General features: G+C 41.5%; 1 protein-coding gene across 1 annotated transcript in view; it reads right to left on the bottom strand.

The window, feature by feature from the left end:
* MTHFD1 (methylenetetrahydrofolate dehydrogenase (NADP+ dependent) 1, methenyltetrahydrofolate cyclohydrolase, formyltetrahydrofolate synthetase) overlaps positions 1-20,684 on the bottom strand; it is a 60,305-nt gene that overhangs the window by 10,658 nt on the left and 28,963 nt on the right. The window contains exons 7-20 of the mRNA XM_012656036.1: positions 16,944-17,071; positions 16,362-16,459; positions 16,001-16,174; positions 15,141-15,277; positions 13,062-13,108; positions 12,324-12,431; positions 12,109-12,183; positions 9,115-9,217; positions 6,073-6,149; positions 5,107-5,247; positions 4,212-4,280; positions 3,855-3,966; positions 3,617-3,756; positions 1,299-1,340 (exon numbers count right to left, since the gene is read on the bottom strand). Of these exons, the coding sequence (XP_012511490.1) occupies positions 1,299-1,340; positions 3,617-3,756; positions 3,855-3,966; positions 4,212-4,280; positions 5,107-5,247; positions 6,073-6,149; positions 9,115-9,217; positions 12,109-12,183; positions 12,324-12,431; positions 13,062-13,108; positions 15,141-15,277; positions 16,001-16,174; positions 16,362-16,459; positions 16,944-17,071 (1,451 nt within the window). The remainder of the gene's footprint in view (positions 1-1,298; positions 1,341-3,616; positions 3,757-3,854; positions 3,967-4,211; positions 4,281-5,106; positions 5,248-6,072; positions 6,150-9,114; positions 9,218-12,108; positions 12,184-12,323; positions 12,432-13,061; positions 13,109-15,140; positions 15,278-16,000; positions 16,175-16,361; positions 16,460-16,943; positions 17,072-20,684) is intronic.

The following is a 20,684-nucleotide window of genomic DNA, read 5'->3' as shown; positions in this document are numbered from 1 at the left end:
AAAAAAAAAACATAAAAAAAACTAGGATCATTATAAATGTGACTTATCTTTTTTTTTCCTTTTAATAATTGAAAACCAAGATTAGAATTTATTTGATATTCTAAAGAGCACTGCTAATTCTTTACCTCTAGTCACATGAAAACCAATTAATATATAAGACTGATTGAGAACAGTTTTAAATAAGTAGAATTTCTTAAATGAAGACACCAGCTGGGCCAGCTAGGGGCAGTCACTGTAATTAGACACAGGAAAGGCTGTGGGGTGGCAGGAGGGCCAGAACTGTGAATTCCCCTCCTACGCGTGAATCACACAAATGGCCATAAAAGGCAACTCTTAACTCAGAGGACAGGCAGACTCAAGGCACTGACAATTTTTTTCTAGCAAATTTTGAAACACTTCATTTGGGGCCTGCACAGTGACCCTGTATTGCTTGATAATTTAGAAGCTTCAGGAAAAAGCAGAAAAATTGAATCAACAGCAACAGCAGCTGACCCTACTATCTTATCTGAGGGCCTGTCTCTCATGTAACCACCCCTAACTGGCTCTAGAGATGTTTCTTTGATGGCAAATGATACAAATATGAAAAGGTTTGAGTTCACAATTATTCTGTGGGCTCCTGTTTGATGCTATAAATTAAATCAGTTTTTTATGGAAGCGTTGCCTAGAAAAACAACCAGGATCCTGACCATATCCTGGCCCTTTAATACAGATTTAAATCTGCATAAGAAAAGGCATTTCAAAAAAGGTCCCTACTCGCTTCTCATTTCAATGGCATTTGGGACTCACCCAACCAATGCAGGGAAGATAACAGAAGGAAACTTCCATTAGTTGAGGGCAGGGTTTCTCAACCTGAGCACTAGTAACATTTTGAGCTGGATAATTCTTTGTTGTGGGGTACTGTCCTGTGCATTATAGGATGTTTAAATAGCACCCCTGGCTTCTACCCTCTAGATGCTAGTAGTACTCCCCACCTCCAGTTATAACAATCAAAAACGTCTCTAGACATTGCCAAATGTCCCCTAGGGGTAAAATCACCCCCACTGAGAAGCAACCACTGGTCTAGGGCAGTGGCTTGCTGATGTCCTCTGGAGGGCAATTCTGTTTTGTGAGGTAAGTCCTCCGTATTTATTCATCTGATACAATCTTCAACACACTGGAGGCCTCTTGGCATTCTGCACTCCCAGGAGCAACCCTGGGTCACACTAACTCTCCCATTCATTTTCACATGGGCCAGGTGGAGAAATGTTGATTGAGGTGTGGTGTTTCTAGGACAAGTAATTAGCTATAATCAAAGTTACCTCCTCTATGTAAGCCTTGGGAAGAGGCAGTCCAGCGGTGACCTGGAAGAAAGGGAAACAGTCAGAGATATTTCCTATTTACAATTTAGATTCTGGCTTAAAATGATACTTGTCCTATGTTAAAAGTAAGAGGCCGCATGCTTGGGGGGATATATAGTAGTACAAGGACTAAGGGGATGTGACCAGCCACACAGCACAGAACAAAAACCACTGCTTTGAGCAAAGCGGAAGCCTTCTGTGCCCTGAATGAAGGAGGTGGGAAGGGCTAGATCTATGGCAGAAGTGGAAAGGGATGCGCTCTAGGCGGGAGCAATGTCTCAGCAAGTGAAGGACACAGCAGTGAGGCTGGAAGTAAGGGGAGTGTGGGGGAACAGGCACTTGTCAGACCTGCAAGTCACCCTGAATGTCTGTCGATGGGGTCTGTGATGAGCCCTGCAATGGTTTCATGAGCTGGTCCAGAGCACCAAGCCACGCCTTGGTGGAGCTGAAATGTGGTGCAGGACCAATACGAGCAAGCGGGAAAAACGATGCAGAGGGTTTTCTTCCTCTGTCACAGGGTACAGTTAAAGGTGCCACGCACTTGAGCAGGGAGTTCACTGCATGGAGGTGCCTGGTGCCCCCGTCCTGACTTGTGCGGTGGCTCAGCTCTGCTGCATCCACAGGGATGAGCAAGGGGTGAAGGTGCAGAGTCCATGGACCCGCTGTGGGCAGTGGATTGAGAAGCCTCCAGCTTGGTCCTTTCCCATTCCTCAGGGAGACCACGGTGCTCTAACATCAGAAGGGGCCACGTGGAAGCAGGGCAGGAAGCAGGGACCTGACAGGTAGTTTCCCGGTGACGAGAGCAGCAGGTTTGGTTCCTTGACAGAGCTGTGTGTGCAGAGCCCTCCTCTCAGTGCTGCCCAGGCTAAGAGCCCAGCATTATTTTTTAGACCATGAGGTCAGAAGGAAGGAAGGAAAGGAGGTGCAATGGTGTTGGGGTGAATGGGGGGAGTGCAAGAGGGAAAAATGTTGGTTATGATCGGGAGGAAAGGGAATCTATCCTGCACTACTAGCACAAAGGGGTGTCCTGGACCGGCAGTGCCTTTGGTGTCTCGGGGGCAACTAAGACTGGAAAGGTGTGTTGGGGTTGCTATGGCAGAGTTCTCAAGTGCGGCCTGGGGACCTACTCCTCTCAGGAGTCCACGAGGTCCAAACTATTTCCATAAGATTCCGTAAGATCTACAGCCGTTTTCACTCTCATTCTCTCATAGAATGTACAATGGACTTTCCCAAAGGTTATGTGACAAGTGATGTCACAACAGATCAAATGCAAAAGATGAGAATCCACCTGTCTTCAATTAAGTCAGGCATAGAAGAGATCTGAAAAAAATATACGATGCCTAAATTTTGTCTTAGAAAATACAGTAAATTTTCATTTAAAAAAATGCTCTTTATGTTAACTTGTAACTGTTTTATTTCTAACATAGTAAATATCAATAGCTATAACTTACATAAACAAAAACTCTTTTAGGCCCTCAATAATTTTTAAGGCTATAAAGAGGTCTGAGGCCACTTGAGAACTGCTATAATAGGACAAACCCTGATCACTACACTAAGAAATATCAATTTTATTCTGTAGGTGAGGGAGGTCTTGTTTCCTCTACAAAACAAGCTCTGGGAGAATACGAATTTAATCCTTCTTCAAATGATTTCTGAAAACTAGCACCAGGTCTTTACATGCAGGTGCTGAAGAAAATGTATTAAAAGTACAATTTCTAAGCAGTAGGAATTCAGGAAAATACAAAGTTCAGGCTGGCCTTGAAGATAAGCTCGTCCCCACCTCTGGGTCTCTCTATTACCCAGAGCAGTCCTGAGCAGATCCACCATTCTCCTTCTCCTCCCTCCCACTCCCAGCCATTGGTGGCCCTGTCGAGCAGGGGCTGACCTCTGTCTCAGCTAAATGGGTTGGTTGGCTGGCTGCCCGTGTCACTATTTAGAAGGAAAATGGAATTCAGATTTAAAAAGAAGAGTCTGAACATCAAGGAGTTTTTTGTGGGTATAGCCAACCACATGTCCTTGGAGGGGTTTATTATCAGACGTTCTTCTCAGAAAGGTAGGCCATGAAGCCAATTTTGGCCCTCTTAACATGCCAAGAGCTGACAGTGCCTATGAGTGATAAGGCAGGCGGCACAAGAGCTGTCAATCCTCCCTTGCTTTTGGCACCCTATTAATCATGAGGATAAGAGCAGCTTACTGAAGAAACAGACACAAGTCATCCAACTTCCCTTCAGCCTTCAGAACATTCCCGATTATCAGACTCCTCAACCCTTGATACTCACCGTGGGGCCGCCTCCATGCATTTTAAGAGCCCTGACAGTGGCAACAAGCACCACCACGTGAGGGCGGAGGCCAGAGTACCGGCATTTGATGTTAAAAAACTTTTCCATTCCAATGTCTGCTCCAAATCCGGCTTCAGTCACTGCAAGTAAGGAGAAAAGCAACTGTAAAAATGCCATCCCAACTCCCCTGATGTAAAAAGAAACATAGTCTATTCTCTGGCTTTGCAAAAATACTCACCTACAAACCCCTCTGGGCCGACAAGCTTGAGTGCAACCCGGTCTGCGATGATAGAGGAATTTCCATGTGCGATGTTGGCAAACGGGCCGGCATGGACGAACACGGGAGTGCCCTGTGGAAACCAGGACATGTGAGTGAAGCTGCCAATCCCGCTTCAAAATGGGATCACACAGCCAAGGGTATGGAATTTAGTTAGGATCCAAACAACAAAGACCTCCCAGCAGGAAAATACAAAGCCATGTCTTTTATTTCAGTAATGCTCCAGTCACAACTGTGAGAAAGAATGGGAAGGATATGAGCCAGCGGAGAAGGTCTCTGACTGCGCAAGGGCAGCGTGCCTGTAACGGCTCTGCTCACCTCTAACGTCTGCATGAGATTAGGCTTGATGGCGTCCTTCATGAGCACTGTCAACGCGCCACTCACCCCCTACGAAACAGATGCATGAAGTGTCAGCTCCTACCAGCCAGAAACAAGACTTCTGAACCAATATTCATACTAGGTCTTCCCTTTTTAGCCATCTTGGACCAATTAGTACCTTAACCTGAACTGGACCATCCATTCGTTTTTTTTTTTCCCCTGGACATACTATGAAATTACCAGTTATTTTAAGCAGGGAGAACAGATAGAATGAAAATGACATTCACATGCAATTTCTGGAAAAACATGTAACTCTGGAAACAGCATCTCAATCAAGCTCTGACCTGGCTGATGTGGGAAATCCATTTTAGACTAGTTTAGATTATGGAAGTGCTAGCTCCTAAAGTATTGATTTATTTGTAACTTTGGTATATGGGAAGAAGTGGCTATAAACCAAATTAAGTATGTGTTTCCCATGGCCAAAAATGAAATATAACCCAGGAGTTCAATACCAACTCTTGAACACATCAGATCTCTCTATTAAGCCATGCAACTGTAGCTGAACGAACTGGAAACAAAGTCAGAAAAAGCAATGGTTCTCTGATGTGCTCTGCAAAGTGATGTCACACACCTGTTCTTGGAGATCACTCAGAGCGTGACGATGTTACCAAAATCGCCTGAGACTTGCGGTCTATTACTGGAGTATACCACCATACTCACTCTGAAGTACTTTTTACACATTTAATAATTATCTTACAATTAGCAAAATTGGATTGAATTGATGGGTCAATTGCAACATCTTAAGTAGATCATCACTTCTGTTATCAATAACTGCTGGCAGACCCTAGGACAACAGACATAGGTGTTATCAAGCCTGGAAAGCCCAGGTACATACCAGATCTTCGGCACTGACGGGCTCCCCTTTCTTGCTGGATGCCACCACCATTTTGCCCAGTCTCTCTCTCATGTCTTCCAGAGAACTGGTGAGGGCCAGGACAGCCATGATTTCACTGGCCACTGAGATATCAAACTGGGCCTGTGGGAAGGGAAGAGAGACAATAGCAAAAACTTTCTGTTCAATCAGAAGCATGAAGGGATTAAAAGGTAATCCTTTTTTGCATGAGGCTTAAACAAATAGCTTAAAAGGCTGGAACAACAGAATACTACACAAAATACTTAATGAAAATAATCCACTAATAGCAAAATTTGTAACTAATTATTCCAAGACCTTGCGTAGTAAATTTTTTTTTGATGATTTTTATCAGGCAGCCCTCAGAATCGCAGCAGATTCACAGAGACTCTCAGCCAATTTTTTTAAATACAAGGTCTCACTATGTTGCCCAGGCTGGACTTGAATTCCTGGACTCAATCCTCCTGCGTCAGCCTCCGGAGTAGCTGGGACTACAGGTGCACACCACCGTGCAATTAAAAAAAAAAATGTTCTAGTAGGACCAATAAGCTATTGTTCCATTCCTGTGAAGGAAACTTGTAATCCTGTGGTTATGGTTTCCCTAACACACAAGACAACAACACACGGATGCTCTTACATCGAGGAGACACACTGCAAGATAGCCACAAAAAAAGAAGCAATTTTAATCAATTCATATGCAAGGATATTCACTTGGGACTCTCCACCTCCAGGAAAAAATGCTGAGGGAAAAACACACAGGTGACACATGGGATTTATTGCAAAAGCTGTCAGGAGTGCTCAATACCACACACCTACTCACTTCCATTTTAAAAGGGAGAAGGCAGAACAACACCTGGCAGTACCAGTCGTATGGGAGAGGATGGAGGAGGACAGAAGCAGCAAGATCTAGCTCATGTGAACTAATTTACTTGGAAAGGAACAAACAGTTACCGTCCGTGTGTGCCCTTTCTCCGTTGGAGCCTGTCCAATTGTGATCTTCCGCAGGAATCTATCATTGGTATCCAACACTACAGCAGAAAGGCAAGATCCAGAACAATTTAGTAAAAGGACCATAAACTTCAAGGAAGCAGCAGAGTTTTAAAGTAACTAGTGTAATTTAATTATTGTCTATTAATATTGGATTTCAAAACTGATGGCAAACCTGGAACATGGGTTAAAGTTAAGAAATGTTATTCAAAGACCAAATGTACAGGAATTATTTTTAAAGCAAAGGAATGTAGAATGGCTTGGTCTTATTCCATCTAGAGAATTCAAACAACTAGAAATCTGGAATCTATTTTAAAGCACACTCCATATTATAAGAAAAACAGCAGCCCATATTTTTTCAAAAGCCCAAGGTTTATGTTGTTGTTCTGTGGGATGATGACTCATTGACCTTCCGCCACCCTGAGAAACACAGGAGCCACAAACTCGGGGCAAGTGCAAATCCTTTTGAAATACACTGGATAACAGGCCTGTTCTTTGCTTTAGCACACTTAGAAGAAATAATTTCTATTTGATGACAGAATATTTATCCAATCGTATAACCTTGGAAAATGTGGCAAAGATCAACCATTGACCAATTAATCGATCCTAATCCCACCTCCCAGGACTAACTACTGCTAACATTTAAGTGTGTTCCCACTTTTGGTTTTTGTATGTGTAATATAAGAGGAAATATATTTGATCTCTGCCCTGGGTTTCTGGCACAAGGTTCATAGAGCCCCTGGAATTTTAAGAGTGATAGGAGTATCTTGTTATTTATAACAAACCCCTTTTGATTACCGCTGAGCTTATGCTCAGTTCCCCCAGATAGCCTCAGGAGGGGCCTGGTCCCCTGAAAGGCCAAGTGATTGGAGGGTTGGAATGTTCAGTCCCGCCCACCAACCTCCAGGTTGGGGATTAGGGGACGGAGATTAGGTTCTATAAAAAATCTTTAACAGGCCGGGCGCAGTGGCTCACGCCTGTAATCCTAGCACTCTGGGAGGCCGAGGCGGGCGGATTGTTTGAGCTCAGGAGTTTGAGACCAGCCTGAGCAAGAGCAAGACCCCGTCTCTACTAAAAATAGAAAGAAATTATGTGAACAACTAAAAATATATAGAAAAAATTAGCTGGGCATGGTGGCACATGCCTGTAGTCCGAGCTACTCGGGAGGCTGAGGCAGGAGGATTGCTTGAGCCCAGGAGTTTGAGGTTGCTGTGAGCTAGGCTGATGCCACCGCACTCACTCTAGCCAGGGCAACAGAGCGAGACTCTGTCTCAAAAAAAAAACAAAAAAAAACTCTGGAACAGCAAGGTTCGAGGAGCTTCCAGGTTGGTAAACACATCAAGGTGCTGGGAGAGTGATGCAACCTATGCATCTCTTCCATCTGGCTGCTCCTGAGTTGTATCCTTTATAATAAACCATAAATATAAGTAAAGTGTTTCCCTGAGTTTTGTGAGCCATTCTAGCAAATGACTGAACCTGAAGAGGGGGTGGTGGGAACCTCCTAGTTATAGCCAGTTGGTCAGAAGCACAGACGACAACCTGGACTTTCACTCTGTATCTGAAGTCGGGGGAGTCTTGTGGGACTGAGCCCACCTGTGGGATCTGCTCCAGAGAGTTAGTGTCAGAATTCAGTTAAATTGTAGTACACCCTGTCAGTATCCGTCGGAGAAATGATTTGAATTGTTGTGGGAGAAAAAAACCTACACGTCTGGTGTCAGAAGTGAAGTACTGAGAGTACTGTGAGTATGGATTAAAAATAAGTGTTCCCATTTCGTATAAAATGCCAAACAATAACAGTAAAACACAAAATGAGTAACAACAAAAACCAGTTTATACTCTAAATGGGTCAGAGAGGAAAGCATTTTTAAGGCACTTGATAACATGCCAAATCATTTTCTATAATGACTACAATAACTTATACACCAAAAGCACTATCTTATACAGCACTGAGACACACCTCCCACACATGATAAGTGACGGATATAATAAGAGCCAACCTCTATTTTTCAAAACAAAAAAAAGTGTCAAATTCCTTGTAACTAATTTTTCTGTAAAAAATAGCGAGTCAATAGGTATGATCCATTTTTTCTTTGCCTGCTTCTACTTTCTTAGAAAGCAAGAATTAGATATGCAGCAAAAAAAAGTAAATGGGATATTAAATTTTCAAAATGTATCTTTAGCTTATTCCTTATAAAATATAAATTTGTCTAAAGCTACTGAAGCAAAGGAAGAGAAATACCAGTGTGGATTTAGATATTCAGAGTATCAAGTTAAAAATGCCATTAGCTAGTAACAATTACTGAGCCAGTGAAAATCACAAAAAGTCAATAAATTGACCTCTAGCCGCATTCTGCATGACTAGGTGAAAATTCCTTCTCAGCAGTGATCTAGAAGGATGTACTGTTGGTACAAAATAAAATTCTAAGCCATGCTAGCTGTCCATAGAGAAAAGTAACTTCTAGCAGTGAAGCCAGGCTACTCACTTACTAAATTGCTAAGTATTTAAATCTTGAAGGCTACCTAATTTCTTAAAGAGAATTCAATTAAATGAGGTTGAAAAGTGATTAGGTAAGCTAGAGAGCTACAGGACAAAGCAAGTCACTTATGCCAGACAAGAGTTCTGAGAATAAAGGTCACACATGATTCAAGTGATTAAACATAATTTCTCTACTTCGTGACAGCAAAACCTTTTGCATAAAATGAAACTTGTAAAATGTTATTTTTGGTTTATGCATGAACTTCCTTGAAACCACCATCATTTCAATCAACACTGAATAGCCAGCAAAATGTTCAACCAATCTAACAAAGGGAGATTTGATTATAGCTAAGAAGGAAAAAACCCAATAGATGTAGCAAGAAAAACAAACACGGTCACAATATTCGTCATGCTTTAACCGTAAAAATATTAACACACAAACTTCTGGACCTCACATTTTAACAACTCTTCTGGAGAGTGTGGGATGTGCAATATAATGAAAACAAAGGGGGCATATACTGCTCTGGTACCTCTTTGCCAAGTTATGGTTTCTGGATCAATATCCAATCTTGCAAATCTGTTTATCTCTTCGTCTGTCAGTGTGGTAGGGTCAGTCTTTTCAATGCCTAGTCTCTGAAGGGCAGGAAAATAAGATAAAACAAACAGAAGCATAATAAATTTCAAAACATTTTTTGACCTCTATCTTAAGATAGGATCCCCTCTAGGAAAAATGCAAACCATCCTTTGAACTCAGAAGGGAAAATTGTGACCTCTTTCACTAAACCTGGGGGTTATTTTGTATTGTCAACTTAAAAAAGACAAAGAGAGAAAATTATCTCCAAATATGTTGCATTTACTCAGAAATAAGAAATGAAGATTATAAGTTGGAATGCTACAAGCGCACCCAGTAAAAGAAGGATCAAAGGAGAGGTTCACATAAGCTGCTAGAGATTCACGTAAACAGAGTTCATTGGTTCCAGATGCTCAAAGCCAGAGTTGTCAACAGTTCATTGGTGGCCATGCCATTACTGGGCAAGCATCCTTTCAAGAGTACCTTAACTGAATAACTATAGTCCTAAATGCCTAGTGACTTTGTGCCTTGTCACAGAAACATACATATACATGTGAAATGTGCAAGCCATGCAAAGCAGAACACACGTTAAGGATGTGAAGGGATTTCTTGTGGGATTTTAGAAAGTCCTTGGAAACAGTTGTTCTTATCTCTGACATTTAAGCATGAGCCTCTTCTCCTTCGTGCCTTCTCAGCCCTATTTTGTCTAGGTCTGACAAAAGTGGTTTTATCCTGGCATCTGCAACTTTCACTACTCACACATGTACAAAGGTATTATGAACATGTTTCTCCCTATAACTGAGCACTAGAGGCCTTTCCTTAAACCTAGACCTAAATGATCATGGTGATCAAGGACTGTTATAAGTCACATATACACTTCCTAATTCACCAAACTCAAATATATTGAGAGAGGAAATAATATGCAAAGTTTTTTCAATCATATAATCAAGAAGCCTAATGCAAATGAAATTTTAGGAAGGGCAGAAATAAATATCAACAAAAAATCAATGTGAATCATTTTTACATGCTTTTTATGTGGCACTGACTATTTATTTTCCCCTGACTTCTTACTGTTCCAAAAGGCAAAAAGGGGTTTTTATTTTCCTCTTTACAGAATTAAAAATTTTATGTGTTTACAGTGTATACCCAGGTCACATCCTGAAATGGAAAATGCTCACAAAATGTATTCCCCTTTTGTTCTGACTCAGGGTAGCTGTGAGTGGGCCCACAAGCCCCACTTTTCCCATAGTTCCTTTCCTGTGCCATGAAGATCTATTTTGAAACTTCAGATGTTGTTTCTAGAGCTTGCCACTCGCTGGCTTGTGAAAGAGCTCCACAAACCCAGAACCAGCCAGTAAAATCCTTAGTTGCTATGCTAAGAACCTGCTGTTGATGACTCGTTCTTGACTGAGCATCACGGGGCAGGCTGTAATAACACGGTGCAACAGAGGATGCCTGGGACACAGGAACAGGAGCCGTAGGTTCTAGTTCTAACCCTCCAAGGCGTCCTGCAGTTGGGCAAGTCTCTTGATTTGGAATCCAAGAGCTTTTTAGAGGATCATTTAGTCCAGCCTCTCCCTACATTTTACATAAAGTTCCCTTAGCAAAGGTTATAGAAGTTGCCTGCTCTTTCCATGGTACCTTACTGCCTTGCAGAACACAACTCTGTTGTAAAATAGAGGAACAGCCAATTTCCCTGACGCATAGGATTTTTGGGGTGCATGAAAACAAAATAAGCTAAGGAATATCAAACTGCTTAAAAGTTAGTTGTTCTCAATGGTTCAGAAAAAATGCATATATATATATATACACACACATATATATAGTGACAACTGTAAAGCAAGTACAGCAAAATGTAAAAAATAAAATGCATCTGGGTCAAGGGGAGCATCAAAATACAAAACTGCAAAAAATTAAAAATAAAGTGAGCAGAACTATTGTTGACAATTATCAACACATACCACTTATTGAATGAATGCTTATATATGACATGCTGTCTAAAGAACATAGATATAAAATTTCCTTCCTTAACTTCTTCAGTAAAGTAATATATGAATATATTTTTTTATTTTATTTTTAAAAGTCCCTTATGCTATTCCTTTAGAGTCACACCCTCCCTGATCCATAACACTTGGCATCTACTGATCTGTTTTCTATCATTATATTTGCATCTTATTAGGAATGTCATATAGATGGAAGCACACCGCATGCAACCTTCTGAGATGGGCTTCTTTCACTCAGCATAATGCCTTTGATATTCATCCAAGTGGTTATGTGTATCAATGGCTCATTTCCTTTTATTGTACGGATGTAGCACCATTTATCCATTCACAATTCCCAGTTTTGGGAGATTGTTAATAGAGCTGCTAAAAGCGTTCACATACAGGTTTTTGTGTACACAAGTTTTCATTTCTCTTGGGTAAATATCCATTAATAGGAGTGAGATTTACGGATCACGTGGTATAGTATATGCTTAATGACTATGTATCTGTTATAGAAATTCAAATAAAATATAGAAGTCACCACTCTTTTAACTGTTTCATACAAACCTTTATCTATGCAGGGCAAGGCAAGTATTATTACCCTCATTTTACAAATGAGCAAACTGAGAGGCAAGTCATTTTACAAATTTGCTGAAGGTCCCAATGATCTAAACTCCAAAAACTGCTATGCTGCTGCAATGGCACCTTGACTCTTATCCATGTTACAAAGGAAATGTCATCTTTCTTCTTAGCTAAAGGCAGGTTGTCAGTGCTCTACTGATTGCAGGACTAGCCACTTCTAATTTACAGATAAATGAGAAATAACCTCTGCCACCAATCCTTGCTATGTATGTAACGACCTCAAGACTATGATTATTGATGTAACTTGATCCAGAATAGGCTACTCTAAGAAGATTTTACCCCTTATCTATGACTAAATTTCACACGATATAAAAAATGAAGAAGCTTACCCTTAACCTTCGGATTTGGATATCAGAAAACTTTTTCACTCCATTTACTGACGGCACCAAACGATTAAAGAGAGCCTTAAAGGAAAGGAGGAAAAGGGCTTTTGAATGAGAGAAACCCCACTGCCTCTCATCAGCACCCAAGAGATCAACTCTAATTTGCGTGCTTCAGCCTTTTCAAAAGGATTCTCGGGGTTCATGGAGCCTCAGCACCCTACCTTGTCTGTCTGGGTCAGTTCATGGAATATCCGGGCATCAATGGCCGCGGCAACGAGGTTATTAGCTGCGGTGATGGCATGGATGTCACCAGTGAGGTGGAGATTAAACTACAAAAGAAGAGAAGCCACATTGGTCTCCCAGCAGCTCTGGATCTTTCCAACTTTCATTTTATTATGACCAAAGCAATCTTTATTGTAAAGCCAATGGAACACTGATGGCAGCTTGGCTAGTGGACAAATACTCAATATAGGGAGCTCTTGAAAACATAAATGACTGACCATCTGTCCTCAGAAGAAACTCCTCCCACATTCAGAACTTACAGTTCTCCCTAAATGACATGTCCAGAGACCACAAATGCCACACTGCTGGGATCAACAGTAATGATGGATTATTGAGGACACACCCACAGCCTTTAAGCAGTGAGTGAGGAGTACAGTAGAGCAGCACCAACGCTGTGTCTATGCATTATTCCCATTTCTGTAGTTGGCACTCTGCATTCACGGGGTGTCAGTGCTTCCCAATACCGTGTGTCTTTTGATCACTCGCTTCAAATGATTATTTCCACTGAAAGCCAGACTTTGAAGCCAAGCTGTCACAAGTGTGCACATTAAGATGTTTTTCCCTTACATGTCGCTTCTGCTGAGAAACAAGTCATTTGTTCACTAACGGCTCTACAGAAAAGGTTAATTCTGGAGGGAAAACACTTGAATAAAGGGTCAAATCCCAGAATACTTTACCTCTTCCATAGGAATGACCTGGGAGTAGCCACCTCCTGCAGCACCACCTAGGGTGGGTCAAGGAAGGGGACTCATGTTAAGTATGCTTCTCTATGCTGGAAAATCAAATAAAAGCAAATAGATTTGTATAAAACTACTAAGCATATTATTTACTTTTTCCAATCATTTGGACATATTTGATTAATTGCTTTCTGATGCTGAATAGTCTCTGAATTGAAATCTGAGTATAAATGACAAAACTATGAACACATACATACCTAACCATTATCTCTAGAAACAGGTTCCTGTGATTCCTAATATTTGTTAAAAGACCTAGCTGACAGTTACATAAAGGCAAACCTGTTCAATTCCCTACTCTCATAAAGCTACTCTGGCTTTTAAAAAAGATATATTTAAAATACATATATCCAACATAGAGACTGCAATTCTTCCTAAATAGGAAACATATCATAAAATAGCCAAATTGCTGAAGTTTTGCTGGCACGTTTGGAATACAGGTTGAGTATCCCTCATCCAAAATGCTTGGGACAGAAGTGTTTTGGGTTTCAGATTCTGGAATATTTGCATTATGCTGATTGAGCATCCCAAATCCAGAATCTGAAACCTGAAATATTCCAGTGAGCATTTCCTTTTGCATCACACTGGCACTCAAAAAGATTTGGATTTTGGAGCCTTTTGGATTTCATTTTTTCTTTTTCTCTTTTTTTTTTTTTTTGAGACAGAGTCTCACTCTGTTGCCCTGAGTAGAGTGCCGTGGCATCAGCCTAGCTCACAGCACCTCAAACTCCTGGGCTCAAGTCATCCTGCTTTAGCTTCCCGAGTAGCTGGGACTACTACAGGTGCATGCCATCATGCTCAGCTAATTTTTCTGTTTTTAGTAGAGATGGGGTCTTGCTCAGCCTGGTCTCGAACTCCTGATCTCAAGCAATCCTCCTGCCTCAGCCTGCCAGAGCGCTAGCATTACAGGCGTGAGCCACCATGCCCGGCCTGGATTTCAGATTTCTGGATTTGAGAGGTTCAACTTGTATTAACCAAAGGCCAGTCAATAATGTCCAGGTTACCATGTTTATCAGTGAAATAAATATAAATTTGAGATACTGATTGTGGTTTTGTGAGGCAGAGACCATTCAATGAAGCAATTTGCAATAAGAGTAAAAGGTGAATAAAATAATGGGTTCAATGAGCAGAAGAAGGTGTATAGCTCATTCTGAAGTTGAAAGGGGGTTGTTAAGCTCAAAAGCAGAATCAAGTCAGCACATTTATAAAATAGGCAGAAGGGTGAAGGTGTACCCTGTGTCGACATTTGCAGTAATTGCTAGGACAAGCAGAATGTGATACCCTGTCACCAAGCAGAGAAAACTAACTCCAAGAACCTATTATAATTAATAAAAATAATTTTAATTAAAGAAGCATGTTTGCAGTACTGCAGCAATCAAAATCTGAAGGTAAAGTATGATTACTGATGTCGTGTTTTCAACCAATCAGGAAAAACACTGCATTAATGGTAGTGGTTTAGAGCTTAAAATAGACATGGTGGAGGGGGTGCTCTGGTACTTAATAATGGTGCCTTTGACCGAGTCACCTCTGAAGCTCTTGTTGCTATTGTAAAATGGTGATAATGCCATCTCATATTGAAGATAAAATAAAATAGTATGTGTAGACTGTTCAGCATAATACCTGGCACAAAGCATATACTCAATAAGGTAGGCTTTTCTTATTCCCACAGGGCGAAACATTTGTGGGGTTTGTCTTTGTCTCCAGAGTGTCAGCATGATGATCAGTAGCTATGATTACCTTCATTGTTACTGTGACAGTTCACTCTTAGGATCAAATCAAAGCACCTCCAGCTACACATTACCCATCCCAGAGAATCCGTGTGCAGTGTCAAACAGTGACAGCAGGAGTTAGGGGATCTGATGGCAGCCTTTGCCAAAAGCACCACTACAGGGGTGGGAGGAGGACATTCCTGGTGTCTAAATGAGTTGAAGACCCCATAAGCATTCATGGGCCGAGTGGGCCTGGAAGGACTGAAGGAGAGGGAGGTGCCCTCGGGCCACTCAGGTCCGGACCCACCAGTACCTTTTATTCCAAAGGTGGGGCCCTGGGAAGGCTGTCGCACACACGCAAAGACGTTCTGGAAAAGATGGGCGCCCAGGGCTTGCACCAGCCCGATTGTGGTTGTGCTTTTCCCTTCTCCCAGGGGCGTTGGGGTTATTCTTCAAGACAAAAGCAAAAAAGGGAAAGGTTTACTTACATAATTAAGTTTATCTCAATCATCAAGTCAGATGTGGCAGACCCTAGAGAATGACTCTTAATCTCAGTAAGACAAAAGCCCCGAAAGAGACCTTTCCAAGAGTCTTAGATATAATTTCTAAAAAATTTTAAATTAAAAAAAAAAGGTGGGTGCTTAAATGAACAATTTTCATTTGAAGTATATTTGAATTTTTAAAATAAAGTGTTTTATTTGTTTAAGTTAAAAAAAAAAAGACTACTATACTTTAGCTTTTCTTGCTGTAAGGAGAAAATGTACTTTACCTTATAGAGACACTATAATTTTAATTTCTCAACTTATAGTCTCACAAAATTGCCGTTTTTTTATATATAACTAAGCCCAGCAATAAAAATGAATGCTTAGTAGATCTACTGAATTAATGAATTTTGGGTTTACCAAAAAGAAGGTGATTCCATCAGAAGACCAGGTTTTAAGACTGAACTCTACTACTTACTAGAGGGATAAACTTGGATCAATTTTCTCATCTCTGAAGGATTATACCTACTTTTACCCACCTCACAGGATTGCCGTAAGGATTGAATCAGATCAAATATGTGTGAAAATGCTAAAACCAAATTAAAGGCACCCCCACAAGTGCAAATGCAATCCCTGGTAATGCTCAGGATTAATATTATGATTCAGTTGGCAAAATGAATGAAAACCATACCCAGTCACCACCACGTATTTCCCATCAGGCTGGTGTTTCAGGCGTTCCAGTGCTGACAGCAGAACTTTGGCCTTGGTTTCACCATACAATTCCACCTCTTCAGAGAATAGGCCAATTTCTCGAGCCAGCGTACCAATGGGCTTTGGTTTGCAAGATCGTGATATAGCAATGTCACTTTAAGAACATAGAAAATAGGCATCAATCTTTGTTTATTGAATTTATAATAATTAATTCCCCACTAATAATGACTTCCACCCCTACCCCAACCACTGCTGGTGCTTTCAGAGGCAGAACACACACATCCATGGTATCTGTCAGCTAAAAACCAACAATTCACAAAGTTTTAAAATTTTATTTTTACCTTGGGACAGGTGTCTTCAGGTTAAGGTTGTTATACTGAATATTCCACTTTCCTGGCTTATATTTCTCCAGGAAACGCCTTGCACTTTCAACCGTGCTCTAAACAAAATGTCATAAATGGAATGTAGAAGCGGTGTTTACTTTAAACCCCCAGTTTGAAACCCCAGATCCATCACAAAATGATTTGCCTTGTGACCCAACCGTTAACACGCTTCTATTCTACGTAAGACTCTACAGGCACGTAAAATGCTCTGGGGCTGCTTGCCTCGCCCCTATTAGCTGGCGTGCCTTATGACGGGTAAGCAAACCAAAACAGACCTAGCCCAGTCACTGTACTTGGACTTTTCCTTTTTTTGGAAGCTGTTATTTTCCAAAGGAAATTAGAATTGTGCCACCCCTACTTTCTTCTGTTAATGTGACTGATGCTACTTCCCTGGTCTTCCATTCCTTTTTTTCTTCAACAGACTCACACCTTTACTTAACTTCTGAGTAGGTTTTATGAAATTTCTATTGGGGAGAAAAGCAGTAAAATTCTAGCAGCTTTGCAGAACTGTTACAGAAACTTTTATTCACAAGTAAGTACCTGCATCAGCATTGCCACTGTCATGGGCCCGACGCCGCCAGGAACAGGAGTGATGAAGCCTGCCCTCTCCTTGGCCTCGTTGTATGCCACGTCACCCACAATCCTTCTCCCGTTGGATTTTGTATCATCTGGTCAAGAAGGAAAAATTAAAGCCAAGTCTCAGAATTGCAATCCTGGTGTTTATTTCCAATCCCAGTGATCAATTATAACAGTTTGTTCCAAAAACCCGGTAGAATTTTAGGGTGTGATGGTCCCAGCAGGCTCAAATGCCTACTTTACTTCAAAGCTATGGATGAAAGATGTTTGCTATTTCCTAGGGAGAAAATTATTTTAACCACAAAAATTCACAAGATGCTTAAGGGGTTTTTCAGAAACTGGAGGATCCTTTTGTAGCCCTTCAGGAGGCAAATAAAATACCAACTATTTTTTATACTTAAAACCAACTACCCAGTATATAATGAGCACCTTTTAAAATGTTAATTTGCCAAGGCCTACAACAGGAATTTTTTGGGTGCACAAAGCTCCGACTATGTCACAGCTGCCAGATACTGTTTCTACAGCAACTGCCTGCATTTTGTAAGCTCCATGTGTGAGCTGGAGGAACAATTCGACACCCAATTCCAAAGACAAGCAGCTACTTAAATGTATGCTAAAAGGCAAAGAATATAATTACACTCCCCTTAAAAGGATGCAAGAAGAACTACAAATCTTACCAGCAAAGAACAGCTATTCAAGAGAACAAAACCCAATGATGCATCATTGCTCACTCACACAAAGAACATCCTACACTTGGCTTCAGTGCACTTCCAGGAGGGGCTGGGGGACAGGCCTAGACCTTGAAACAATAAAGCTCCCGAGGAAGGATCCGGTAGAATCCCAGTCACATCACTACTTCCCTCTGATGGGATCTCCACAACTGAGAGGAAGCTTCAACATAGACCCGAAAAGCCAGAATTACAAGGCCTAGGATCAGTTCTTATCCTGTTAGTTCCTCAGCCTCTGTGGGCTTCATATTCATCTGAAGTCCCAAAAAATGCAGAGAAGGATTAACGCTACCTATCTCACAAGCTTGCTGAGAACCAAATGAGAAAACATGCGTGTTCTTGAAATTGAAAAAGCATTCTCCAAACACAAGGGTTTCTTTTCCCACCTTAGATACATGATATTTTTTACACGTCCTAGAAGGACCTGGTGAACAAACCTTGGTGGCATAGTTTCAGGTTTCTAGAAGATTATGAAGCAGCAAACGATGGCAGAACATTTCCTCTCATAATCCCTAAAGTTGTTTCAAAATGCCAAGGAAATAGAATTATGGGTTTGCCCTTTGTGCAGGTTTCAACAGTCTAACACTGAAGCTAGCTTAAAATACCCCTTGCATCTTTCTATGTGTTAATGTCAGTTGTTTTAGTTTCTCCACCTTAGGAGACACACATCAATCCCTACACAACTGAATGCTGCCCTGGCTGAGCTGTTTTGCTCCTAAGCCAAATACCACCAAGGCTGACTTGAGTGCCCACTGACGCACATCCAGTGTTTCAGGGATAGTGTGGTCAGTAAAAAAAGCAACCATTTCTCAACCTAAGCACACGGCTTCAGTAACCAGCAAACATTTTGGTCATATACCCCCAACCCTAGAATTTCTCTTCCATTGGGAAATTACATGTACAAAATTCAACTTAAGATCCAGCTGGGCCTTGACTCCTTCACATTTAATTTGGGGGCCCCTGATAATAGAGGCCAGTATAGAGGCCACTATACTGGATGTGTTGAGACTGGATTGGGAAAGGGTGGGGAATCTGTTCCCTCTTTTTAACTCTTCCAAATAAAGCTCTATTCATCCAGCCTTTCTCAAATTATGTTTAGTAAGCCAAGCAGGAAGTCATACTTTTACATTTCTCTGGCCAATACTTTCAGCTCTCCACAAGAATCTTAAAAAATATCCTTTTTGGAGAAAAAAAAAAGCACACACATTCAGCTTAATTCATTCTTAATTTGGCAAGCAACTTATGATATCCCTGAGCAGACCACACAATTTAAATAATCAAAATATAGACCAAGAAGTGGTCCAGTTGTGGAATTTGTTGCTTCTAAAATGAACATTTGCAAAGAATACACTTTAGGTCCTGCAGCCCACTCACTGGTCTGTAACTCAGTGATTCTGCCATCCTTGGACAACAACAATATCCAGACTTATTCATATGCCTATAAGCCCAGGATCAGTAAAAACACTGTTGACCAGGATGGAAGCTCCTGCTTTGGTTTTATTCATAGTTTACCATCTACGTGAGCCATCAATATGATCAGGATGTTGAGTTTCACATTCAAGTTGACATTTCCCACCCATCTACAAGACTCCAGATCCCCACCGAGGTTTTTCTTCTCCATCTCCCATATAATCCAAAAAATGCCGAAAGCAGGAAGATGATACAGAAGATGCAAGGTTTTAAACAGAATGAGCCTGAATGTCATATTGCAAGTATTCAAAGTGAGGAGTTGTAGGAGAGCAATTTCATTATCGCCCATTAGATAATTATACTACAAGAAAATGAGTGATCAATTATGAGCTACTGTCTTAAAAGCACGATAGGGAGAGTGGGAGGGAGGTTAAAAATGGTAAAGGCTTGACAGTGACTAATGTTCCTGGCAGCTCACTGTCTACATCTCAAACTTGAGATGGGAAGAGAGAAAAAAGATTATTCTTGCTATAACAAGAATTCAACAACAACAGATATGAGTGCCAGTAGTCAGAAGGCAGAATGCTGGACATGGCACCACAGAGACCACATTGCCTGTGAGGAGCTGACCATCTAGCCAGGTGGGCACAGGACACCAAACAAGAGACACATGTGATAAGACGAATATCAAGTTCTATGGGAGAGGAGAGAAGGAGAGAAGGATTTTCAAGAGAAGGAGAGACCACCCCTGGTTAAGGAGAAATCAAACAAGGTTTGGAAGGAGGAACAGACATCACAGACTGAGAGGAAATGGGGAGGAAGCAGTAGAAAATGAAGTTCACAGTTGAGCCTTCCTCAATTGTGTAGCCCAAGGCCTGGAGTGGTGCTTGATGCACCATAGTTGCTCAATTACAGACCGTTCCTTTCTTGAATCTAAGAGCATGTATACAAGTTTTGTTGCATTGTTCTGTGAAACTTTATGTTTTAGAGAATACCATGCTCCACTAAGGACAAACAAGGCATGTGCAGGCAAGGGAACGTGGTCCAGTTTAAGACAGGCATTCACAAAGTGTCAGTGAGATAAAAGGCCGCAGAGTCGCTGAAATTAGTGTGAGGCCAAGGAGTCTAGCAAGTGATGTGGGAGGAAGAAGTTCAGGTCTGTGCCAGAGGTGAACGTGGCAAGGGGTGTGATGGACCTGGGTGGGGAGCAGCTGGAGGTGGGGACACCTGCAGCCCATCCAGCCGAGAAGGCAACACTCAGTGGTGACACTGAGAACAAAGAAGAGAAGAAACAATTCCTAATATTTAAAAACTGACACAATATAGGAATGATGACGAGGGAAACTAAAAGGTTTCAAACCTGTGGGAAGGAAGAATGGTGATGTCAACTGAAAGATGGGAGTGGGGAGTAACTCGGGGATGAGGGTGCCGAGCACAGTTTCAAATGTGATTAAAAGGCTGGAATTTAGGCCGGGTGCGGTGGCTCACGCCCGTAATCCTAGCACTCTGGGAGGCCGAGGCGGGTGGATTGTCTGAGCTCAGGAGTTCGAAACCAGCCTGAGCAAGA

Source organism: Propithecus coquereli, unplaced genomic scaffold (genome assembly GCF_000956105.1).
Source record: "Propithecus coquereli isolate 6110/MARCELLA unplaced genomic scaffold, Pcoq_1.0 Scaffold5, whole genome shotgun sequence".
Classification (NCBI taxonomy): Eukaryota; Metazoa; Chordata; class Mammalia; order Primates; family Indriidae; genus Propithecus; species Propithecus coquereli.
Note: the sequence above shows the minus strand (reverse complement) of the source record. Positions and strands in the feature narration are given on the sequence as shown.